Source organism: Aspergillus vadensis, assembly GCF_003184925.1.
Source record: "Aspergillus vadensis CBS 113365 unplaced genomic scaffold BO88scaffold_16, whole genome shotgun sequence".
Taxonomy (NCBI): Eukaryota; Fungi; Ascomycota; class Eurotiomycetes; order Eurotiales; family Aspergillaceae; genus Aspergillus; species Aspergillus vadensis.
Window position 1 is genome coordinate 581,660 of NW_020292054.1, and position 19,487 is coordinate 601,146.

The following is a 19,487-nucleotide window of genomic DNA, read 5'->3' on the forward strand; positions in this document are numbered from 1 at the left end:
AGAGGTTGGTCTATGCAGATCCGGGGTGAGCTACCCCGAGTTCTCCCCACCCCCGCAAATGCGGGGTGACGGAGATCCTCCGATACTTAAGCCCTGCTCTGTTTTCACTTCCATCTTTGTATCCTGCCTCTTTCACCCAGCATAGAGATCTCTCGCCATGTCTAAGCCAACAGAGGAGTATACTGAATATCATGAGAATGCAGCGAAGATCCAAGCATCGACCCAAGATGCCATCTACCAGACATACGTTGCCAAGAGCCCCGAATGGCATCGGAAGATGACCAAGCAGCTCCTGCGAAAGGTGGACTTTCATCTTCTTCCGTTTTTGGTGGTGATGTATCTGCTCAACTTTCTCGACAGAAAGTACGTTCTGCCCGGCCCTGGACAAGTCCAATGTAGACTAACACCTACCTCAGTAATCTTTCACAGGCCCGACTAGGCTCTCTCGAACAAGACCTCGGAATGAAAGGAACAGACTACAATCTAGCCACGAGTATCCTCTTCGTCGGGTATCTCCTCATGCAACTGCCGTCGAACCTCCTTCTTACGCGCGTGCGACCGTCATTATTCCTGGGGACATCAATGGCTATTTGGGGTGTCATCTCGGCCTGTCAGGCTGCAACACAAACATTCACGGGATTGGTCCTTGCTCGTTTCTTCCTTGGCTTTGTGGAGGCGCCATTCTTTCCGGGTGCAATCATGCTGATGTAAGTTGTGCAACAATAAGCCCATTTGTGCAGTGCTAATGTGTACAGGTCGAGTTGGTATACCAGGCAAGAGGTAAGTAGGCATTAGGCCAGTCTGACCTATGAGATGTTGAACTGATCGATATAGCTGAGTCATCGCATTGCGTGGTTTTATGCTGGAAGCTCCCTAGCAAATGCGTTTGGTGGCCTGATTGGAGCTGGAGTGCTGGGAAACTTGGATGGAGCGCATGGGATAGCAGGATGGCGATGGCTCTTTATTATCGAAGGGTGCATTACTGTTGGAGTATCACTGACGTCAACGTGAGCTTCCCACTGTCGATCTAATATGGTGATCTCTGACTGTATAGACTACTCCTGCCGAACTACCCCGCTACCACCTCATGGCTCGACGAAACGGAGAAGCTATACGCGCAATGGCGACTCATCCACGACGCTGGAGAAGCAGACGAAGCCACATCGAACAACATCAAAGAAGCGCTTTATCTAGTGTTCTCAGATAAGCGAATCTACCTTTTTATCTTACTCCAGCATGCGTCGCTCCTATCGCAAAACTTCCAATACTTCTTCCCCACCATCGTCGAGACCCTCGGCTATGGAAATATCGAGACTTTGCTAATAACTGCCCCTGTTTGGATCGCTACCTTCTTGGTATCTCTTTTCGTGACATGGACATCTGGAAAGACAAACGATCGCGGAAAACACATTATCCTGTTGATGCTTGTTAGTGTGGTGGGATGCATCATCTGCACTGCTACGACGAACATTGGTGCGAGGTTTTTTGGCATGTTCCTGTAAGCATCCCCCCATTCCTTTTCTCTCCTTTTTGGCATTCAAGCTCAATGATAATGTAGAATGCCTATGGGCGCCGTATCCGCCTACCAAATTATCATTGCCTGGGTGGCCAACTCCTTCCCCCGCCCGCTGGTAAAACGCTCAGCTGCAATCGCAACGGCAAACATGATTGGCAACACAGCGTCCATTTATGGAAGTTATATGTGGCCGTCGTCATCAGGACCAAGATATATCGCCGGTGGCGCTGCCACAGCAGGGATAGCCTTGCTTGTTGCGATAATAGCCTTCGCCATTCGTATCGTGCATCTGAGGATGAATAAGGCGCTGGATGCGGCGGAACAGGATAGGGTAGGGGCTGAGGTTGATGATTTGGAAGCTCGGAATGCTGGGTTTAGATATATTCTATAAAGTTGCTTTTGGAGCATGTCATTAAGATGCTTTGGAATATTAGATGCGGTTGAAGGCGCTCAGATGACGAAGGGGATGACCTCATCTGCAACATAGGACAGATTGAAATGCCGCATCACCATATACTTCTGCAGCTCGTGTCGTAGGCTCCAGAATTCTCTCCAATGGAGATTTACTAGGCCAAGAGTGAGATAAGCTTATTTACATGACGTGGACTAGTCTGTTGTCTGTTTGCTAAAGATCTTATGATCCAGCTTCACTGATCCCACCAGTGATGTACTTGAATATAAAGGACTATCCAAATAGCTTATTAGGAAACTTAGCTATCCATCTCCTTCCTTTCCACCTCGTTCCCACAACCCTCATAATGAAGTTCCTCCACATAATCCTCCACCTAGTAGGCTACGCCCTAGGCCAAACCTCCACCACGACCACCACCCTCTCGTTGTCGTCATCATCCTCCACTTCATCCTACAGCACGATCCAAATCTTCAACATTCTCCCCACCTCACTAACCTCCCAAACCACAACCCCAACTCCCTCAACAACCCTCGCCACCTTCGACGCCAGCATCATCTCCGCCTCATCCTCCACCACCATCCTCGCCGTAACCTGCAACGGCGCGTGCCCCATCCCATCCATCTACACCATCACCGCGGCGCCCTCCACCTACGTCGAGCACGGCTCCTTCATCGGCTCCGCCAACGGCCTTACAGTGACGACCTCCCAGAGTAACGCGTGCAATATCACCTCCTCGACACAGACCGCGTCGTGCTCTGTCACTATCGGGTACTATGGGACTGTGAGTGGTGGGCAGAATTCCTCGTCTGTGGTTACTTCCGGCACTTCGTATGGGTCAGGTGAGATTTGGTATATGCCTGTTACTGTTACGGCTGGGGCGGAGAAGTTGGCAGCTGCGACGCAGACGACTGGGGGTGGGGGTGGAGGGAGTGGGAGTTCGAGTGGTGGGGGGAGGGTTGAGGTTGGAGGATGGGGTTGGGGTTGGGGCTTGGGGGTGGTGATGATGGGGGTGTTGGTTTGAGTTATGGGTGGGGTTGACAGTCTTATTGAATAGTTGCAAAGGGATCGGGTGAATTTGGGATGACATCTTAGTAGTTTGTGTCTGGTGGTTCTTCGAACTCTGCAGTTGCAGAGCATTGTAGTTTTCGCAGTTTTCAAGGCTGGAAACACTCTTTCTAAGGAGAGAAAGTGACCTCGTGCGTTTCGGTATGACCCGTGGATACTCCCATTATTCACCCTACGTTCGTCAATAATGTTTAGTGTCGAGGTTATTGCTTGTCCTGCCATGCGTGAACCGTGGGTGTCCAAGTACATACAATAGTAAAAGCAGGCACATCCCATGCGGGAAGCAAAGGGTTAACTGCATATACCGAGATGTGACATACACCTTCCGTGCCGGCTTTTCCGAGTAGACTCGGCAATGTTTGGTCAGTTCCACATGAGATACTCTTTCGATAGCCGAAGTCATTGGTAGCCGTCATTGTATCGGATAGGAGGAATATATCAGCGTACAAATAGCGTCCATGCTCGGTATCCGCCGGGTATGTAAGTTAGTATCGTTTAACAGAATGCTAGATATGCAATCAAAATCTCTGCCATATCCATTGACAATAAAGATGCTACATTGCATCTCAGTTTGCGCTTTCGGAAGCAACACCCGTCGCATCGGAATCCCCCAGTCAAGAGGACCTATTATATATAACTTATCTAGTTGTGCCCATGGCTATATAAATCCGACTCATCCTGATTTCTTTGTCTGCCCCATAAAGAACTATCAACCCTCTAATTTGACAATATCTCTATCCGGTAAATAACCTAACCATCAAGTGCTGTGGCACTGACACTTGGCGCAGCAATGGAGACATCGCAGCCAGATGTCGCTGGCCCTCCCGGCGCACGCACCGCATGTAAGTTATCTCCACCTTCCATGCCATAGCTAATTCCTTCAGGTGGAAGCTGTGCGATCCATGGAAAGTCTTGCAGGGTCAAAGAAGGAGAAACCGCCTGTACTAGATGCTCGCGTCATGGGCTCAATGAATGCGATGCGTATTTTGCAATGGTGCAACGCCTCAAGGATGAGAAAGAGTATGCCACAGCCACGTATATCCCACAATCCTCACTGACAAATTTAGATTCAAAGACAAACTTATCCGTGAGGTCGCTGACCTGCGAGAAGAAATCAACACACTCTTGAGGAATACGCCTGGCGCAGTGTCCCTGTCTGATGCAGTTATTCGTCTGAGAAATCTCCGCATTGAATCAGGCTCCGGAGGTAGTAGAGCGCCTACGGAAAATGATCTCATCTCGGAGGGTGTTGTCTCCCTAGAAGAGGCAGAAGATCTGTTCAACATGTTTACTACATGTGTTAATCCGCTTCTATGGGATGGGCTTCTCATGCAACATGAGACTCTGGACTCTACCCGCAGGTCATCGGCGATGCTCACGGCAGCCATCCTTTCTGTCGCTGCATTACTTGCTCCAGACCAATCCGAAGTATACGAGAAATGCCACGAAGTCTTCGTGTCTCTCTCCCTCATGCGGAGGTTGATGAATCCTCACCATAATAGCTTGGACGATGTTCGCGCTTTGTGCATTGGTGCATTCTACTTCAAGTATATGGGGGAGCAGCTCTCGAGCGAGGCCATTCGCATTTCAAGCGAGCTCAGCCTAGATGAAGCCTTCCATCGGTACATGCGGGGCGAGGTAGCCGATATGGAACAGGTTCGGCTGTGGTGTCTCGCCTATATATGCGGCCAATACTTCACCACTGGGCGTGGCTGTCCTCCAAAGGGCGTTGGATACAAGCCGATCTGGGATATGACGCGGATTCCCAGTCCAGAGTTTGCCAGTGACGAAGACCAAAGGCTAATTGCTCTCGCTCTATACTTCGATACTCTGGCGAATGCTCATGCGACATTTTCCACAGATTGCAGACATCCACTGAAAAAAGATGATATGGTGACATTACGCGCGTTAGAAGACGCTGTTAAGCGATGCCTGCAGAAGTATCCGACTGGAACATTCCATACCGACCACCCTCACTCTTCTTTCCCCCAGGATTTGAAAAACGTGTTTCACGCCTTTGCTCAGTTTCAGCTCTACTCTCTGGCATTGCGTGGTATCTTTCCTTATGATAATAGTCCGACGAATTTTGAAGCGTGGACATTCGAGCATTGCCGTACTGCGCGTGCTGCAATTGACGCTGCTATAAAAGTATTGTCCGTCATAGGAACTGACAGTGATCTCTCATTGAATCTCCGCTATGTTCCCATTAATGTCCATCAGATGGTGGGATTCTGTGCTTCCTTTCTTCTGAGAATTGTCGGATTAAATATGGGCCTGGCGGGCAGCGCTACAGGTGACATTTTTCAACTCAAGCTGCCTATTGATTCTGGGCGCATTGTCCACATTGGAATGCGGGTAGCCCGGTGTCTGCTTACAAAAGGTGCCGATCTCAACGAGGAGCATACGTGTAATATTGTGGGCACGAGTTTGATGAACATGTTGCAGATGCTTTCTGACTTGCATTGGGCTAGCACTAGCGAGGTACCAGTACACGGATGGGGCCAACTGCTACAGTACCCGATGACAGACATCGATGCGTCTATTGCTAGTTATCCAGATGGAACATTCGGCATTGGCTTCAATCACCTATTGCCATACTGGTTTGAAAGACAGGAAATAATCTAGATGCATCATAAACTACCAGATCTTTCTTTCTTGCTCGAATTGAACACCCTGCAGTTACAAGCGTGCCCTGGCTGGCTCGCCATACAACGACGCAGATTGCATTGGAATCAAATGATCCACATCTAATGTGTTCAACAGGCCCGGATGAGCCTGTGATAGATCCGTAATCCCCAACAATTTCATGGTCGTCTCTAATTCATCTCTCATAACTGCGACTGTCAGCATGCCCACCTTATCACTATCAGGTACGGGAAACATACTCTCAATCAACCTCTCTACCCCCTCCTCTCCGTAACACAAACTGTACAGGAAATGCCTTGCCATACCGACAGCCTTCGCACCCAGACATATAGCCTTGATTATATCCGTTCCCCGCCGAATACCCCCATCGACAAATACCTCCAACCGATCAAACACTTGCGGACACCTCTGCCGTATCTCCATCAACACAGCAATTGAGGAAGTAGACCTGCCAACCATAATCAGCACGACTCACCACACCCACTCCACTAACAACAAAAGGCAGAGAACTCACGTATCCAAACTTCTCCCCCCATGATTACTAACCACAACCCCATCCACCCCATACTCCACCGCTAACACCGCATCCTCCGCCGTCTGCACCCCCTTCAACACAATAGGCAGAAACGTATTCTCCTTCAACCACACCAAATCCTCCCACGTGAAACCAGCATCAATATACTGTCCCATCGACCTCCCCAATCCGCCCCCCTTCTCGTCATTCCCACCAATACACGCCCCGCTCATCGGTAATGGCGTTCTGAACCGGATATCGTGAGGATCTAGCGGGACCCGCTCATCCGCTTCCCGCTTCCCAGCGACGGGGGCATCGACAGTCACGAAGATCGCTTTCGCTCCGTTCTGCTCTGCGGTGCGGAGAAGGCGCTTCGATGCCTCTCTGTCTTTGTTTACGTAGAGTTGGAAGAAGAATGGGATGTTGTTATTCTTCGTTTGCTTGGCTGCGGCGGATGTTATTTCCGACAGGTGGTAGGCTGCGTTTGTAGAGACCTTCATTCATTGTCACTTTGTTAACTTCATACCCGCTAGACACGACAGTAATAGGGGAGGGTAACATACACACATCCCAACTCCATACCTCGCACATCCTCTCGCCAATGCAAGCTCACCATCCGGGTGAACCAACGTCGCCATTGCCGCGGGACTCATGAACAATGGTAAATCCATGCGGCAGCCCAGAATATTTGTCTTCATTGATACAGAGGTGACATTACGAAGGATTCGCGGTCGGAGGAGTATGCGATCGTACATAGTTCTGTTCAACTCATGTGTAATCGTATCTGTCGCAGCGGAGGAGTAAAAGGCCCATGTTTTCGGTGTAAGCGATTGAGAGGCTGCTTTTTCGAAGTCTTGCGCGGAGAGGATGGATGATAGGGGCGGGGGTTGCGCGGTTGTGGACATGTTGGATTCGCTGCTAATCATTCTTGATCAATGGATGAATCATGCTCTATTCATCCAAAAAATGTGAGTGCGCCCGTCGACTATATATTCTTTGATTCAGGAATTGAGTTTGTAGTATATCGGTGTAGTTCTAGACTTGTACTAAGACGTGAGTCGGCGTCGCTAAAACTTATTCCACCAATCATATTTGCCGTTGGCGGAGATCATTACCGAGATATCTTATCGATCTCTCGGGCGAGAGATTTACCGTAGGAGATACGTCATTCGGAAGAGGAAAACACGAGTATAGCCTTGTCGGGATATGGTTTCCGATGAGTCAGAAGAATCAAAGATCTTGGGGTGTGGATTCCAGGTTCCAGAGATGATTTCGTGAGTCAGGTAGTAAGTTTTCGAACTCTCAATGTCTGTAAGATAATAAGAGTGAATCTAAAAATAAGAGTACTTTTATCTACATAAATGTACGTGGGAGTTCTAATAAAAGTGGTCTTCGATCGACTTTACCATACTGCACATTCGTTACTCAGTTTCGTATATTCCATAGGCCGATACTGAGGCCCTATGTGCTTACATACACGTCCATAGATTTTTCAGGAACAGACACGAGTTTTCACCATCGCGGAACACGTCAAGCTATAGCTGAAATGAATCCTATGAAGGGATATCAAGAATGAGCTAGCCGCAACATATCTATGCTACTCATGGCGTTTTCATGCTTCATCAGAAAGGCCAACTAGACTTTTCGGGACCAGAGCTGCTTGATCTGAGAGGTCAGTTGACTCTGGATGGCAGTTGATGAATTGTCATATTTCGTCCCAAGATAGAAAGCATATATGTCCATGAGCAGTTAGCTACCAACTTTGTCTAAATAAGATAACAATCATTCTCGCACAAACATCATCTATCAATATAAGCAAAGAGGCATAAGAAATACCATGTCCATGAAAAGGAAACCAAAAAAGGACGCTCCCAAACCAAACCCAAAATAACACAAGAGACCCTAAACGCATCATGCTCAGGTCAAGTATATACACTCCCCTCTCATCTCCTCATATATACACTAATACCATGTCACCATTTGTGTTGCCACTTTCTCTCAAGACATTCATCCCTAAATAAATCTACTCCAACTTTGCCCCCTCCACAACCCTCGCATACCGATACGTAGTAGCAGAATAGAACAAATTCCCAGCCAAGCTCTGCACCACCGCCTGAGCAATAATGTTTTGCGTTTCCGTAGTCGTTTCATCCATCCTCAGCCGTTGTTGCTCGGCATGCAACTGACGCTCCACATCAAGCAGAATGCGGCGCAGGATTCCCTTCGCCGTGTCATCTCCGACCATCATGTTATTTTGCAGCACACGGACGCTATTTATCATGGTGCACCCGCGGGTTTGCAGGTCATGGAGCTCCTTAGCATAGCTGTATAGGTCGTTGGTCAAGGAGGCGTGGATGAGGTATAGACGGCGAATGGTGGAGAGGCCGGCGATTTCGGTCTCAGTGGGGTGGACGTTGGTGGTGAAATGTATGGCCGCGTGGTCGAAGCTGTTTTCGCGACTTTGTTAGTGTTGCTTACAAATAAAAAAGGGCCGGGGCGTTCCTACTCAGCGGCGAGATCATCCATGCGGTATTCTACATAGTCTTGGAGGTTTGTGTAGTTTGCCATTTGGTCTTGGTCTTTCAGGATATGCGAGCGGGTATGTTGAGACCAGATCTTCAAGCCCTGGAGGAGCTCCAGTCCTGAGATGGGATCTTCGGTCAAGACTTCGTTTACGAATTCGCGCAGAATACGTTGTCTCCAGGGGAGACCTGGCTCAGTATCTCCTTCAGGTGGGGGTGTTTGCGGTAACCGGTCCGATTGTAGAAGTAGATCCAGAAAGGTTTCTCCCTGTAGGGTATTATCAAGTAAGTAAGGGAAAAGCACCAGGTAAACAAATCTTGCACGGAAATTTTTAAATGCAGAAGGAAGCAACATGAAACATACAGCATCAGACCCGTCATGTGCCTCCACCACATCTGATCCACAAGTTAGCTCCTCCAAATCCTTCGCTGCTTCACCTCGGATTACTCCAAACTGGTAAGGGTAGATAGGTAAACATACCATCATGCAAGAAAATTAACAAAATGGCCTTGGCCATAATCCTCGCACGCGCCACATTCGCCGCCGGAAACATATAAATTGTCCCCGTCACCGCCGTCTCAAGCACCTCATGCAACTTCTTCTGTGGAAGAGCATCTGGCGATGCTCCAAGCTGTGTACTCAGCAGACGACCACCACTCTTATCTTGACTCTGTGGGCGGCTCTGGGCCTCTTTCTGTATCTCGGAGACAATCTCGTCCAACAGTTCGCGGGCGGATTGCTCAACTTCCTGCCAGTGCTTGCATTGTACAGCTACAGGGAAGGAGGTTGGCCATGGGACGCGAAGGTCTGTGGGCTGAATGTAGACGCATTCGTCGTGTGGGGGGTGTTGGAGGCATTCGCGGAGGTGAGGGAAGAAGTCGGATGAGGTGGGGATGTCGTGATCAGAGGGAACGGGGTCGAAGGCATAGTGGATGGGGCGGATGAGGGGGGTTGTTGACTTTTCCCGATTGCCTTCTGTGCACGGGGGAGGTGTTCCTGTAATGGATTTGAGGATGCTGGGCAGGATCCATGGCTTGCCCATGGCTTCAAAGATCCCTTTTTTGCCATTGGTGGTTAGTCTTTGGGTGACATTGGGCCTAGAAAAGGGAACCTGGGGATATTCGCACCTGATAGCATATTGGAATTGTTTTAATGAAGGCAAAAGAAAAGCAAAACTCGGTATTGTCAGTGCCTATCGAACTACTCATATCGCCTGATATTCATCCAACTTATATACTACGAAACATATTCGGCGGCTCCCAACATCGGGTACGGAATGCCTCGCGTCCGAGGGTATACTCAGTAAGCCTGTTTATCGGCAGATTGACACCTGCATAGTCCATTTCGAGAAGGTAATACGAAGCAATGCCACGAATTGTTGATCAAATGCTTGTTTTCGTGTTCGTTAATTAATGCTGGGGCCAAAACGTTCTGCACTAATGCTAGCGTGCATTGTATCGTACGGTATCATTATTCTCGGCTGTTGTCCGCACCTCGTGTCTTACCATACATCAATACGGCCATTACCCGTCTTCGGCAACAGTCTCTTGCTAAGCCTCTGCCCTAAACATTCAGTTACTGCATGTGCACCGCCCGTACCTTGACCCTGACACCCTGAGTGTCAGGTTTCGGCTGAGGAATCGTCCAATCGAGCATAATCTTCACGTCATCGACTGTTGTCTCAAACAACTCCAGATCAACCCTCGTCGCCAAAGCCGCCGCCATCAAGTACAACTCCGCATACGCAAGAGATGTTCCAAGGCAGTATCGTGTTCCCGCCCCAAAAGCCACGAGGCTGCGCTTCAGATCCATGCGGATTCCTGATCCGTCCTCTAAAAGCCATCGCTCAGGAAGAAAGGCCTGTGGGTCAGGGAACCGCACAGGATTGTAGTGCTGGAAAACGGAGATTGAACTGAGAGGTGTGCGGGCAGGGATCGTCCAGTTACCATAGCTGAGACTTGTGGGGGCCAGCCGATGTGAACGACCCGAGACTCCACTCTGCAGGCGCAGCCCCTCTAGAACACAGGCATTCAGATAAGGCAGCTTTTCAAGCTCTGTCACAGACGGTAACGGATGCTTGGGATCCGGATAGATACTGGCCAATTCAGTTCGCAAGCGCTGGAGCCTGGTAGGATTTGCCAGAAGATGATACCACAAGACCGCATTGACCTTGGCTGGGGTCTCGCTACCCGCGATAAGGAGAATTGCGCCCTCCTCGGATAGGCGCTGTAGGGTTTTTTCTTTCGGAGGCAGCTTGTCGCTGTCGCGGAGGGCTTCAATGACAGTGCTGGCCTTGCGGTCCGGGTCAGAGTAGATGCCACGATAGGCGAGGACGTCTTCGGTTTGCTTGCGAATACGCTGTGGCGAAGTCAGTTGCAATACCCAAATGGCTAGCTGTAGTGGTAACCGCCTTACCTGTTTCCATTCCATCAAGATTGACAGGTCAGGGGTGATCCACTTGGAGATGATCGGAGGTAAGAGGTCAACCAGTCGCACTAGCAGCGGGAAGGCACGGACGATAGGAAGGGCCCGCATAATGTGAAAGACGGTATCACGCCATTGGGTAGCGAGAGCCTCGTCAGCCAAGAGCCCAAAAGGCTGGCCGAAGCTATAGCTAGTGAGGACATCCATGGTGGTAGCAATCGACCCCAAAGTAAGATTGAATGGCTCCTTGGCGGCATGAGCGCGGGCGATGTTAGCGCAGAGCTGATCCACACAAGCCTTGATACTATCTTCAAGACCCAGAGTGTTTCGCTTGCTGAAAAATGGGGCCAAGGCGTCACGTCTGATACGATGGTGGGCATGTTCCACGGTAAATCCGGTGGCGTTGTTGCAGTCAGGCGACTTGGTGAACTTTTCGTACTTGTCTCTCTTTTGAGGCAGCGAGGCGTAGATGACATTGTAGAAGTCTGGATCAATGCAGTGCAGTTCGTACGGGCTCACACGAACAATCGGTCCGTATTTCTGATGCATCTTCTCAATCTCCCACATGTATGTGCCTTTCTTGACCACGTCATGATAAAATTCCACCCACGAGGTCAACGCGACAATCTTCGGCCCAGGAAATGCCGCCAAGGGGCTCAGATACAGCCGCCAAATGGCTCCATAGATTGTCCAGGCGAGGACCGAAAGTGCACTCCAGGTAAGGAAAGACGAGATCTCTGATGACATCGCGAAAGATACTGTTGGTCTTGGTGTCCTGAGAGAACGGGCCGACAGTAGAAGACTCTTTTATCCTTCCGGACCCCAACAATAGGTTGGGGGCTTGGAGGCGGAGTACACTGATGACCGACAAAGCTTGGAAGTTGGAAGGCCTCCACAAAGCTCGTGGCATAATCAAGAACAGAAGGATTTGGCCCCCGCATTAGTTGCGATATTGGCGGCTAGGGCTCCGCAAGGCATCCCTGCTGTTCTTGCTTACGTCAAAAAACATGGGGCCAAAATGCAAGGCAGGATTTGCACTAGTTTCAATACAGAATTACCTGTCAAATACCAAAGATTATTTGCAGTTGCATGATAATCTTCCAGGCAAAACGGGGGCCGAAACGTACCAATACGGAAAGGTTCCAAAACAGCATCAATAATTATAAGAGCGAGCTCCTCCGTCTTACCCGAGGGGGAAGTTTGAAGTGCATTCAGGCCGTGTATTCCCATCATTTCTATATAAGGAAGGAAAGAAAAAACATGACGCTAAATCGAGCCGAGCATCCCATCCACGCGGAGCGGACTGTCCGCATTGCATGTATTGGGGCCGGAGTGGCAGGTCTCTGCCTTGCATACAAGCTACAACGATCCTTTCGTAATATCCAATTAGTTGTCTATGAGAAAAACAAATGTGTTGGGGGCGTCTGGTTCGAAAATCACTATCCTGGGTATGTAGTACTACATCCCTGTCCCATTGCATAACCGCATGAAACTGACCGCCAAACTAGAGTCGCCTGCGACGTCCCAGCCCACAACTATGTCTATTCTTTCGAGCCCAATCCCAATTTCCCGGCTGAATATGCGCCGGGAAGCTCGGTGCTGCAGTATCTTAAGGATTTTGCCACAAAGTACAATTTGCATCAGTATGTGCGCACCCAGACTAAGGTCACATCGGCCGTGTGGAACGATGCCGAGGGTAAATGGGGCATTGAACTCGAAGACCTCGCCAACCAGCAAATCCTGACCGACACGGTCGACATACTCATCAATGCCAGTGGTCCATTGAACCGATGGAAGTGGCCAAGTATCCCTGGCTTGAACGAGTTCAAGGGACACTTGGTCCATAGCGCCAATTGGGACGACGGCTATGATGTTTCTGGGAAACGAATTGCCTTGATTGGAAACGGGTAAGCTACTAACCATCATCTTCCTCTGCTTGCTCTTCGGCTAAAGATACACTCCCCCAATAGCTCCAGCGGCCAGCAACTCCTCACAGCTCTCCAACCACAAGCCAGCCAACTCCTCCACTTCATCCGCCAACCCAATTGGATCGTTGGGCCCTTCGGCGGAGAGCAGCAGACATACACCCCAGACCAGATCACAGAATGGACTAACGACCCATCCCATCTCCTCACAAAGCGCAAACAAATTGAGACAGTGATCAACAGCACATTTTCTACTTTCCTTCGCGACAGCCCACTCCATCAAGGCATGCGCCAGTACCTAACTCAAACAATGGAAGCAACCTTAAACCAGCACAACCTTCCCACCTCGGAACTTCTCCCCACCTTCGCCCCAGGCTGCCGTCGACCAACTCCCGGAGTCGGCTACCTCTCAGCCCTCAGCCAGCCCAACACCACCCTCATCGTCGGAGATATCACCCGCATCTGCGCCGATGGCCTCATCGATAGCACAGGAACCCACCACGCCGTGGACGCCATCATCTGCGCCACCGGCTTCGACACCACCTGCATCCCGTCCTTCCCCCTAATCGGCAAATCAAACCAATCTCTCGCGGACCTCTGGGCCGACGACGTCCTTGACTCCTACTTCGCAACCACAGTCCCGCACATGCCCAACTACGCCATGTTCGCGGGCCCCTTTTTCCCCTCCATCAGCGGGAGTTACCTCCGCACCGCCGAGATTCAAGCCGAATACATCTGCCAGTTAGTCGACCGCTACCAGACAGAGAATATTCATGCGTTCAGTCCGTCGCGCGCCGCTAGTCGGGCTTTCACGGCTCACTGTCGTAAGTTTTTGTTGGAAAGGACCGTCTGGGCGGATGCGTGTCGCTCGCATTATAAGGCCGATGGCGATAGTGCGAGATTGTCGATGTGGCCGGGGAGTAGTTTGCATTTTGCGGATGCGTTACGTGAGTTAAGGGCCGAAGATTATGATTGGGAGTATGTCGGTGGAGATCGGTTTGCTTGGTTGGGGAACGGGCTCTCGGCTACGGGTGCTGATGAGACAAGTGATTTGGCGTGGTATTTGGGAGATCAGGATAGTGGACCGCTGGGGAGTAGGGGGGCCAGGCGGAGGGTTTTGACCAAGAGTGGGACTTTTGGGGTTGGGGAACGAGAGAAGTTGTTGCAGGGAAGACCGGCTGATTGATTTTGCCATCTCACTACTGTATAATATGTAATCATGATAGAAGAGGATCATGATGTGCGATTGTTGCTTAAATGACATTCGGAAGTATATAAGTTACTACTACCCCATGGTTTTTTTTTTTTTTTTTTTTTTTTTTTTTTTTTTTTTCTTTTTCTACATCATCTTAGAAGTCACACTGCAGTTCAGGACTACTTGGTCATAGGCATTCAATCAAATAAAATGCTGGTCAATCGTACGACAGAGATACTGAGAATTATGTCTCCGCGACAAGTGCAATAAACCTACAAAGCTCATATTAAACAGAACAAATTTTATCCCAAGTCAACTGAAACGTTCGATCCATTTCATATAGCATAATCCAAGTAGCCTTTTAAAACCCAAATTTGATTGAATAAAACACCCCAAAACTAAACAATTTGTAGTACTCCCAAAGAATGATCTAAAAATCCGTCTGATCCACCAGCCCCTCAAACTCATTACAAATAGCCAATCTCTCCTCGCACGCCTTACGCATCGCAGCAATAGCATCCTTGCCAATGGGCAACCGCAGGGGCAACTGCTTCCCTTCAAACTTACCCGTTCCCTTAACCGCCTCGACCACCACCTTCGCCGCTTTCTCCGGATCACCCTGCTGGTTGTGGTTGGCAGCCGCACACCCAGCAACCACCAGACCCCGGAGCTCTTCATACTCCGGCAGGGGACGAGGCGCCCGGCTGTGAAAGTTTCCAGGGTTCATGACCTCTGTGCGGTAGTAACCATAGGTGAGTAGCGAAGTGCGAATGCCGAATGCCGCCAGCTCCAGAGCCAGGTTGGGCACCACCACCTCCAGGAGACCCTTGCCGCCTGTGTAGCATGATGCACCAGGCGCACCGTAGTAGACTCCGACGCTGCTAGTGAACAGCACGGTTCCAGATTTTTGTGCACGCATGAGGGGCAGGAAGGCGCGGGATACGTTGAGGGGACCGAAGGCGTTGGTGCGGAGGGCGTCAATCAGGAAAGGCTCGCTGGGAATTTATAAGTGGGGGTTCAATACAGCATACGAGGAGTGGAGGGAGAGGGGCAAGCTAACGTGATTTCTTCGACAATACCAGCGTCAATGTATCCAGCGTTGTTCACTAGGACATCGACTTTGCCATAGATCCCCCAGATCTCGCGTGCCTTGGCATCCAATTCTTCTTGGGGCCCGCTCACGTCGAGCTCGAAAACTGCGGCTCCGGCTTCTTTGAGGGCCGAGAGACGGTCGGCGCCGCTGACATTGTTGCGGGCGCGAGCAGTGGCGATGACTTTGTCGCCCTGGTCATTGTTTGTCCCTCATTAGTACAGTTGTAGGGAAAAGGTTGGTGGGGTGGGTGCTCACCTGGGCGAGGATGGCGCGGACTAGGGCTTCGCCGATGCCGGAGGAGCAGCCGGTGACGACCCAGGTAAGAGGTTGGCTGGACATTGTATGAGTATGGTATGTGTCTGAAATCTAGTATTTAGAAAAGAGGGACGGAGATGTAACTGAGGTTAGAGAGAGCAGCAGAAAGGAATCAAGGAGGGGGAGAAGAGCAAAGATAATAAGTGGGGGAGAAATGTCAGTGTCCGCTTCTTCCGTTGTTTGTGTTTTGGACCCCACGCAGCAAAGCCTCGCTCTCTCGCACTAAGCATTGACTAGTAATGTTTAGTGTGACACTTGTATCGCCAGTCACCAGTGATCTGCAGGGGGCCATAAAATCTTGTCTCAATGATATTTAGTGCTTACTGTCTGTCAGCCTACAAGGCTACGAGGTTTCCTGGGACCCACTTCGCCTGGTAGTGTAACACAGTAGATACTAGATACAATACCTTCTTAGTTATTTATCGCCCCCGCCTGCTCCATCAATTCAAGTTTACCCCTCAATCATTCCACAATCTGTTAATTCTCTCCTGCCATATCATAACTGGATCGGACACCGCCACCTGCCCCCAAACCACTATCCAAACTCTCAATTGCCTTGGTTTTCCAAGATGTCCTGGACACAAGTCTCCCCGAACCGATACGAGCGTCCCTTCGACTCCATCGAGTCATTCTACCGCATTGTTGCTGCCGCCGGTGCTCCGCTCAACAAAGAACACTACCTAATTACTTGCACTCTCCAGCTGCAACCGCCTCTGCCTCCCACCAGTGCAATTGAGCAAGCCTGGAAAGCTCTTCGCCATGTCTACCCTCAATTGGCCGCTGAACCCGAGGCAGACGGCAACGGCAGCGAGCGCTTCGTTTATGAAGCCATCACCTCTACTACTCAACTCGATGCGTGGGCCCAAGAGACCTTCCACATCGACACCAATCGAACTGCCAATGACCTCTACGAGCAGCTAACTCCATCACCACGCGTCCATCTCTACTACCTCCCCAATACATCCGAGGTAGTCTTCCGCACCCCCCATTGGCGCATCGACGGCATCGGCCTACATCACATGCAATCCGCCTTCCTGCAACTCCTCGCAGACGGTACCATTCATCCCATCGACGGGGTCGAACACTCTCGTCTCTGTCCCGCCGTGGACCAAGCCATATCAGACTCCAATCTCCCCAACACAAGCACCCCCCTAGACGAATCCGCCGCCACGGCAGCCTCAAACCGCGAACTCCAACCCTGCCTCACCCAAACCGACAATGGAAACCTCATGCTTCCCACTCTCCCCAACGTCCTCCCCACCAACCCCAGACGCATCCTCCGCCACATCGACAGCGCAACCACCACCCGTCTCCTGGAAGCCTGTTCCACCCACAATATCACCATCACAGCCGCCACCCACGCTGCTCTCGCCCTAACCGGCCTGCAATTCGCCCTCCACCCAGAAAGCAAGCCCGACTATGTCGGCTTCAACCCCCTCGATCTGCGTCGCTACCTCCCCGAGCCGTGGAACGGCCCTGCTGCCGCCGTCTCGCTCTACCACACTGGTCTTCCTTTCCGCATGCCACTCTACCCAACACAGGTGGAGAAGCATGAAGAATTCCTTCGCCTCGCGCGGGAATTCACCTCCCTCTACCGGAGAAATCTGGCCAAGGAGGCCCCGCAGAATATCTTCGACTTCCTGCCTACGTATGTGGGACGAGTTATGCAGGTCTTGGGCGCTGCGCCGCCGGATCCGTTGCTTGCGCCGGCGCATCCGGAGCTGAGTTCTATGGGACGGGTGAATGAGTTGCTTAAGTCAGAGGTGGAGGGTAAGGAGAGGAAGGTCAAGGTAGAGGAGTGGTGGGTGGCTATCGAGGTTATTAATCGGTTGTTGTTGACGCAGGTGTGGACGTTCAACGGGGAGTTAGTGCTATCGGTGCATTGGAATGAGGCGTTTTATGAGAGAAGTTTTGTTGAGGGGTTGTTTGAAAGGTGGAGGGAGGTGTTGGTTGAAGGGTTGTTGGAGTAGTGTTCTTTGCGGCGTGGATAGCGGTAGATTGAGGGGAGTTTGAAATCTACTAGAATGTGTGACAAACAGAAAATTGTATATATTATTACCCAAAACAAGTTGGCATGACCTTATATTCTGCTCTGAAACTGTACAACTGGTCCTTCATGCGAACTGGTAAACACATCGCGTGTCTGGAACTCATCTCTCCGGTTCCTTCCCCATGCTGCATCCCCCTTTTTCTTGTTCCCCTCCTCCTTATGAACGGAATACAACCGCATATCAAACAACCACAACAGCCTAGCCAGAATAATCCCCATCTCCTGGTACGCAAGGTACTTACCCACGCAACTTGTCCGTCCCGCCCCGAACGGCGCATACGCCGTGACACCTCCATCCTCAGCATCCACTCCCAGCCAGCGTTCCGGCCTGAACGCATGAGGATCAACCCAGTACCGACCATCCCTCTGCAAGGCATACATGGGCACCCCGACATCCGTTCCCTCCGGCACAAAGCACTTTCGATCAGCACCACCACTATCCTTATCATCCATTACCCTAACCACCAACCCCCCCTCTAGCACCTGGCGCGGCAGAACCGAACTAACAGGTGGATTCAGCCTCAGTGCCTCATTTACACAAGCATACAGAAACCCACAGCCCGCCAGAGCAGGTCCAATCCGAATATCTTCGACATTCTCAAAAGCAGCACGAACCTCGGTCTGCGCGCGGACATACGCCTCCTCATTATGCAGCAGATAGAACAAAGTGGCAGTGATAGTTGTCGCTGTAGTATCAGTACCGGCAATAATCAAAAAGCCCGCTTCGGCAATCAAATCGCGCGGAGTATAGCCCTGGCCCGAGTGTGGGTCGCGGGCGTCTAGGAGCGAGGCGAAGAGGTCCCGGTGCGGCAAGGTATCGGGGGGCTGAGCGGCGCGCCAAGAGGACTGTTCTTCGGAAAGGTGGAAGAATTGCTGCACGCCGCGGGTCAAAGTGGGGAAGCAGAGACGGTCCAGGTTGAGTTGGAGTAGGGTGGGCATGTGGCCTGCTAGGTTTATGCCGCGGGTGCCTTGGGCCATTAGGGATAGGATGTGGCGGTTACGTGGGCTGGATTGCATGTTCCAGTGGCGGGAGAAGGTCACGTCGCCCATGATGTCGCTGAGGAGGCATTTGACTGTTGTAGTGAGATCGTGGGGCCGGCCCCAGGTGGAGGAGGGATCCTTTTCGGTAGTTGGATCCTCATTGTTCTTCGATAGGTAGGGATCCGCTGAGATCGTCAGGGCGGTGCACAGGGCGCGCACGTTCTGCAGGATCAGCTCTTCAAGATCCTGCACGGCACGTGGATTCAGTGCTCGGCTGGTGACGCGCCGCTTGAAAGCATGGGCTTTTCGATCGATGGTGGTTAGGCTGGCGGGGACGGTGAAGAAGTGGGTAAAGGCGCTGTAGACGGCTGACTTTTGCGTGTTGGCTTGGCTCCCGTAGATGTCAGCCAGCGCAGTTGCCGAGCGGAATGACACGCGATTGGGGCCATATCGCACGGCTGATCCGTACTTCTCGTGCAGTCGGTAGAAGTCTAGGTGTCGATCGCCCGTGAAGCAGTAGTAGATGTTGTACCAGTCTGTGGCGGCGGCCAGCCAGGGTCCTGGGTAGCTGGCCAATGGATGCAAGGTCAAGCGGTAGATAATCACGGCAAAGAGTGTTTCAAGGATAAGGTCCACAAGGGGCCATGTGCGAAGGTGATAGCCGAGTGTCAACGCAAGCAGCGTCAATAGCGCTGCGGCCTTGGTGTTGGCAATGGGCATGGCTGAGGGCGTGATGACAATACTGTGGACGACAGTGGATGGACTGTGTTGAGAGGGGCAAGCCGGCTTCTTTTCATACTCTCGCCCCAGGTTGATCAAGCTGACCTT

General features: G+C 51.1%; 10 protein-coding genes across 10 annotated transcripts; 5 read left to right on the forward strand and 5 right to left on the reverse strand.

The window, feature by feature from the left end:
• The first annotated feature begins 143 nt into the window (after positions 1 to 143).
• Positions 144 to 2,008, forward strand: BO88DRAFT_489142 (MFS transporter). The gene is made up of 6 exons (XM_025712675.1): positions 144 to 363; positions 417 to 707; positions 756 to 780; positions 835 to 1,007; positions 1,055 to 1,498; positions 1,559 to 2,008. The coding sequence occupies exons 1-6, from the start codon at positions 158 to 160 to the stop codon at positions 1,905 to 1,907; spliced, it is 1,488 nt and encodes a 495-aa protein (XP_025561494.1). The 5' UTR covers positions 144 to 157; the 3' UTR covers positions 1,908 to 2,008.
• A 266-nt stretch (positions 2,009 to 2,274) lies between these two features.
• Positions 2,275 to 2,949, forward strand: BO88DRAFT_426919 (uncharacterized protein; the record flags this gene model as incomplete). The annotated part of the gene is made up of 1 exon (XM_025708948.1): positions 2,275 to 2,949. The coding sequence occupies one exon, from the start codon at positions 2,275 to 2,277 to the stop codon at positions 2,947 to 2,949; it is 675 nt and encodes a 224-aa protein (XP_025561495.1).
• An 834-nt stretch (positions 2,950 to 3,783) lies between these two features.
• BO88DRAFT_343949 (fungal specific transcription factor domain-containing protein) lies at positions 3,784 to 5,618 on the forward strand (the record flags this gene model as incomplete). The annotated part of the gene is made up of 3 exons (XM_025703212.1): positions 3,784 to 3,835; positions 3,878 to 4,013; positions 4,061 to 5,618. 3 exons carry the CDS (start codon positions 3,784 to 3,786, stop codon positions 5,616 to 5,618), a joined length of 1,746 nt encoding a protein of 581 aa, XP_025561496.1.
• Positions 5,619 to 5,672: 54 nt separating this feature from the next.
• BO88DRAFT_343904 (L-lactate dehydrogenase) lies at positions 5,673 to 7,058 on the reverse strand (the record flags this gene model as incomplete). The annotated part of the gene is made up of 4 exons (XM_025703210.1): positions 5,673 to 5,827; positions 5,879 to 6,087; positions 6,154 to 6,647; positions 6,717 to 7,058. The coding sequence occupies 4 exons, from the start codon at positions 7,056 to 7,058 to the stop codon at positions 5,673 to 5,675; spliced, it is 1,200 nt and encodes a 399-aa protein (XP_025561497.1).
• Positions 7,059 to 8,176: 1,118 nt separating this feature from the next.
• Positions 8,177 to 9,874, reverse strand: BO88DRAFT_465572 (terpene synthase family protein; the record flags this gene model as incomplete). Its single annotated transcript, XM_025711420.1, has 4 exons — positions 9,157 to 9,874; positions 9,040 to 9,071; positions 8,660 to 8,943; positions 8,177 to 8,600 (listed from the first exon to the last, which is right to left on the reverse strand). The coding sequence occupies exons 1-4, from the start codon at positions 9,716 to 9,718 to the stop codon at positions 8,177 to 8,179; spliced, it is 1,302 nt and encodes a 433-aa protein (XP_025561498.1). The 5' UTR covers positions 9,719 to 9,874.
• A 277-nt stretch (positions 9,875 to 10,151) lies between these two features.
• On the reverse strand, positions 10,152 to 12,129 carry BO88DRAFT_465583 (cytochrome P450). Its single transcript, XM_025711421.1, has 2 exons — positions 11,092 to 12,129; positions 10,152 to 11,034 (listed from the first exon to the last, which is right to left on the reverse strand). The coding sequence occupies exons 1-2, from the start codon at positions 11,845 to 11,847 to the stop codon at positions 10,252 to 10,254; spliced, it is 1,539 nt and encodes a 512-aa protein (XP_025561499.1). The 5' UTR covers positions 11,848 to 12,129; the 3' UTR covers positions 10,152 to 10,251.
• Positions 12,130 to 12,332: 203 nt separating this feature from the next.
• Positions 12,333 to 14,211, forward strand: BO88DRAFT_465585 (flavin-containing monooxygenase; the record flags this gene model as incomplete). The annotated part of the gene is made up of 3 exons (XM_025711422.1): positions 12,333 to 12,548; positions 12,609 to 13,007; positions 13,071 to 14,211. The coding sequence occupies exons 1-3, from the start codon at positions 12,361 to 12,363 to the stop codon at positions 14,209 to 14,211; spliced, it is 1,728 nt and encodes a 575-aa protein (XP_025561500.1). The 5' UTR covers positions 12,333 to 12,360.
• Positions 14,212 to 14,650: 439 nt separating this feature from the next.
• Positions 14,651 to 15,653, reverse strand: BO88DRAFT_465591 (hydroxybutyrate dehydrogenase; the record flags this gene model as incomplete). Its single annotated transcript, XM_025711423.1, has 3 exons — positions 14,651 to 15,215; positions 15,281 to 15,504; positions 15,569 to 15,653. Coding segments are annotated over 3 exons (874 nt in total), but the record flags the coding sequence as incomplete, so codon positions are not given.
• A 544-nt stretch (positions 15,654 to 16,197) lies between these two features.
• BO88DRAFT_465593 (uncharacterized protein) lies at positions 16,198 to 17,598 on the forward strand (the record flags this gene model as incomplete). The annotated part of the gene is made up of 1 exon (XM_025711424.1): positions 16,198 to 17,598. The coding sequence occupies one exon, from the start codon at positions 16,198 to 16,200 to the stop codon at positions 17,596 to 17,598; it is 1,401 nt and encodes a 466-aa protein (XP_025561502.1).
• Positions 17,599 to 17,708: 110 nt separating this feature from the next.
• BO88DRAFT_436533 (cytochrome P450) lies at positions 17,709 to 19,379 on the reverse strand (the record flags this gene model as incomplete). Its single annotated transcript, XM_025709573.1, has 1 exon — positions 17,709 to 19,379. One exon carries the CDS (start codon positions 19,377 to 19,379, stop codon positions 17,709 to 17,711), a length of 1,671 nt encoding a protein of 556 aa, XP_025561503.1.
• Positions 19,380 to 19,487: the final 108 nt, after the last annotated feature.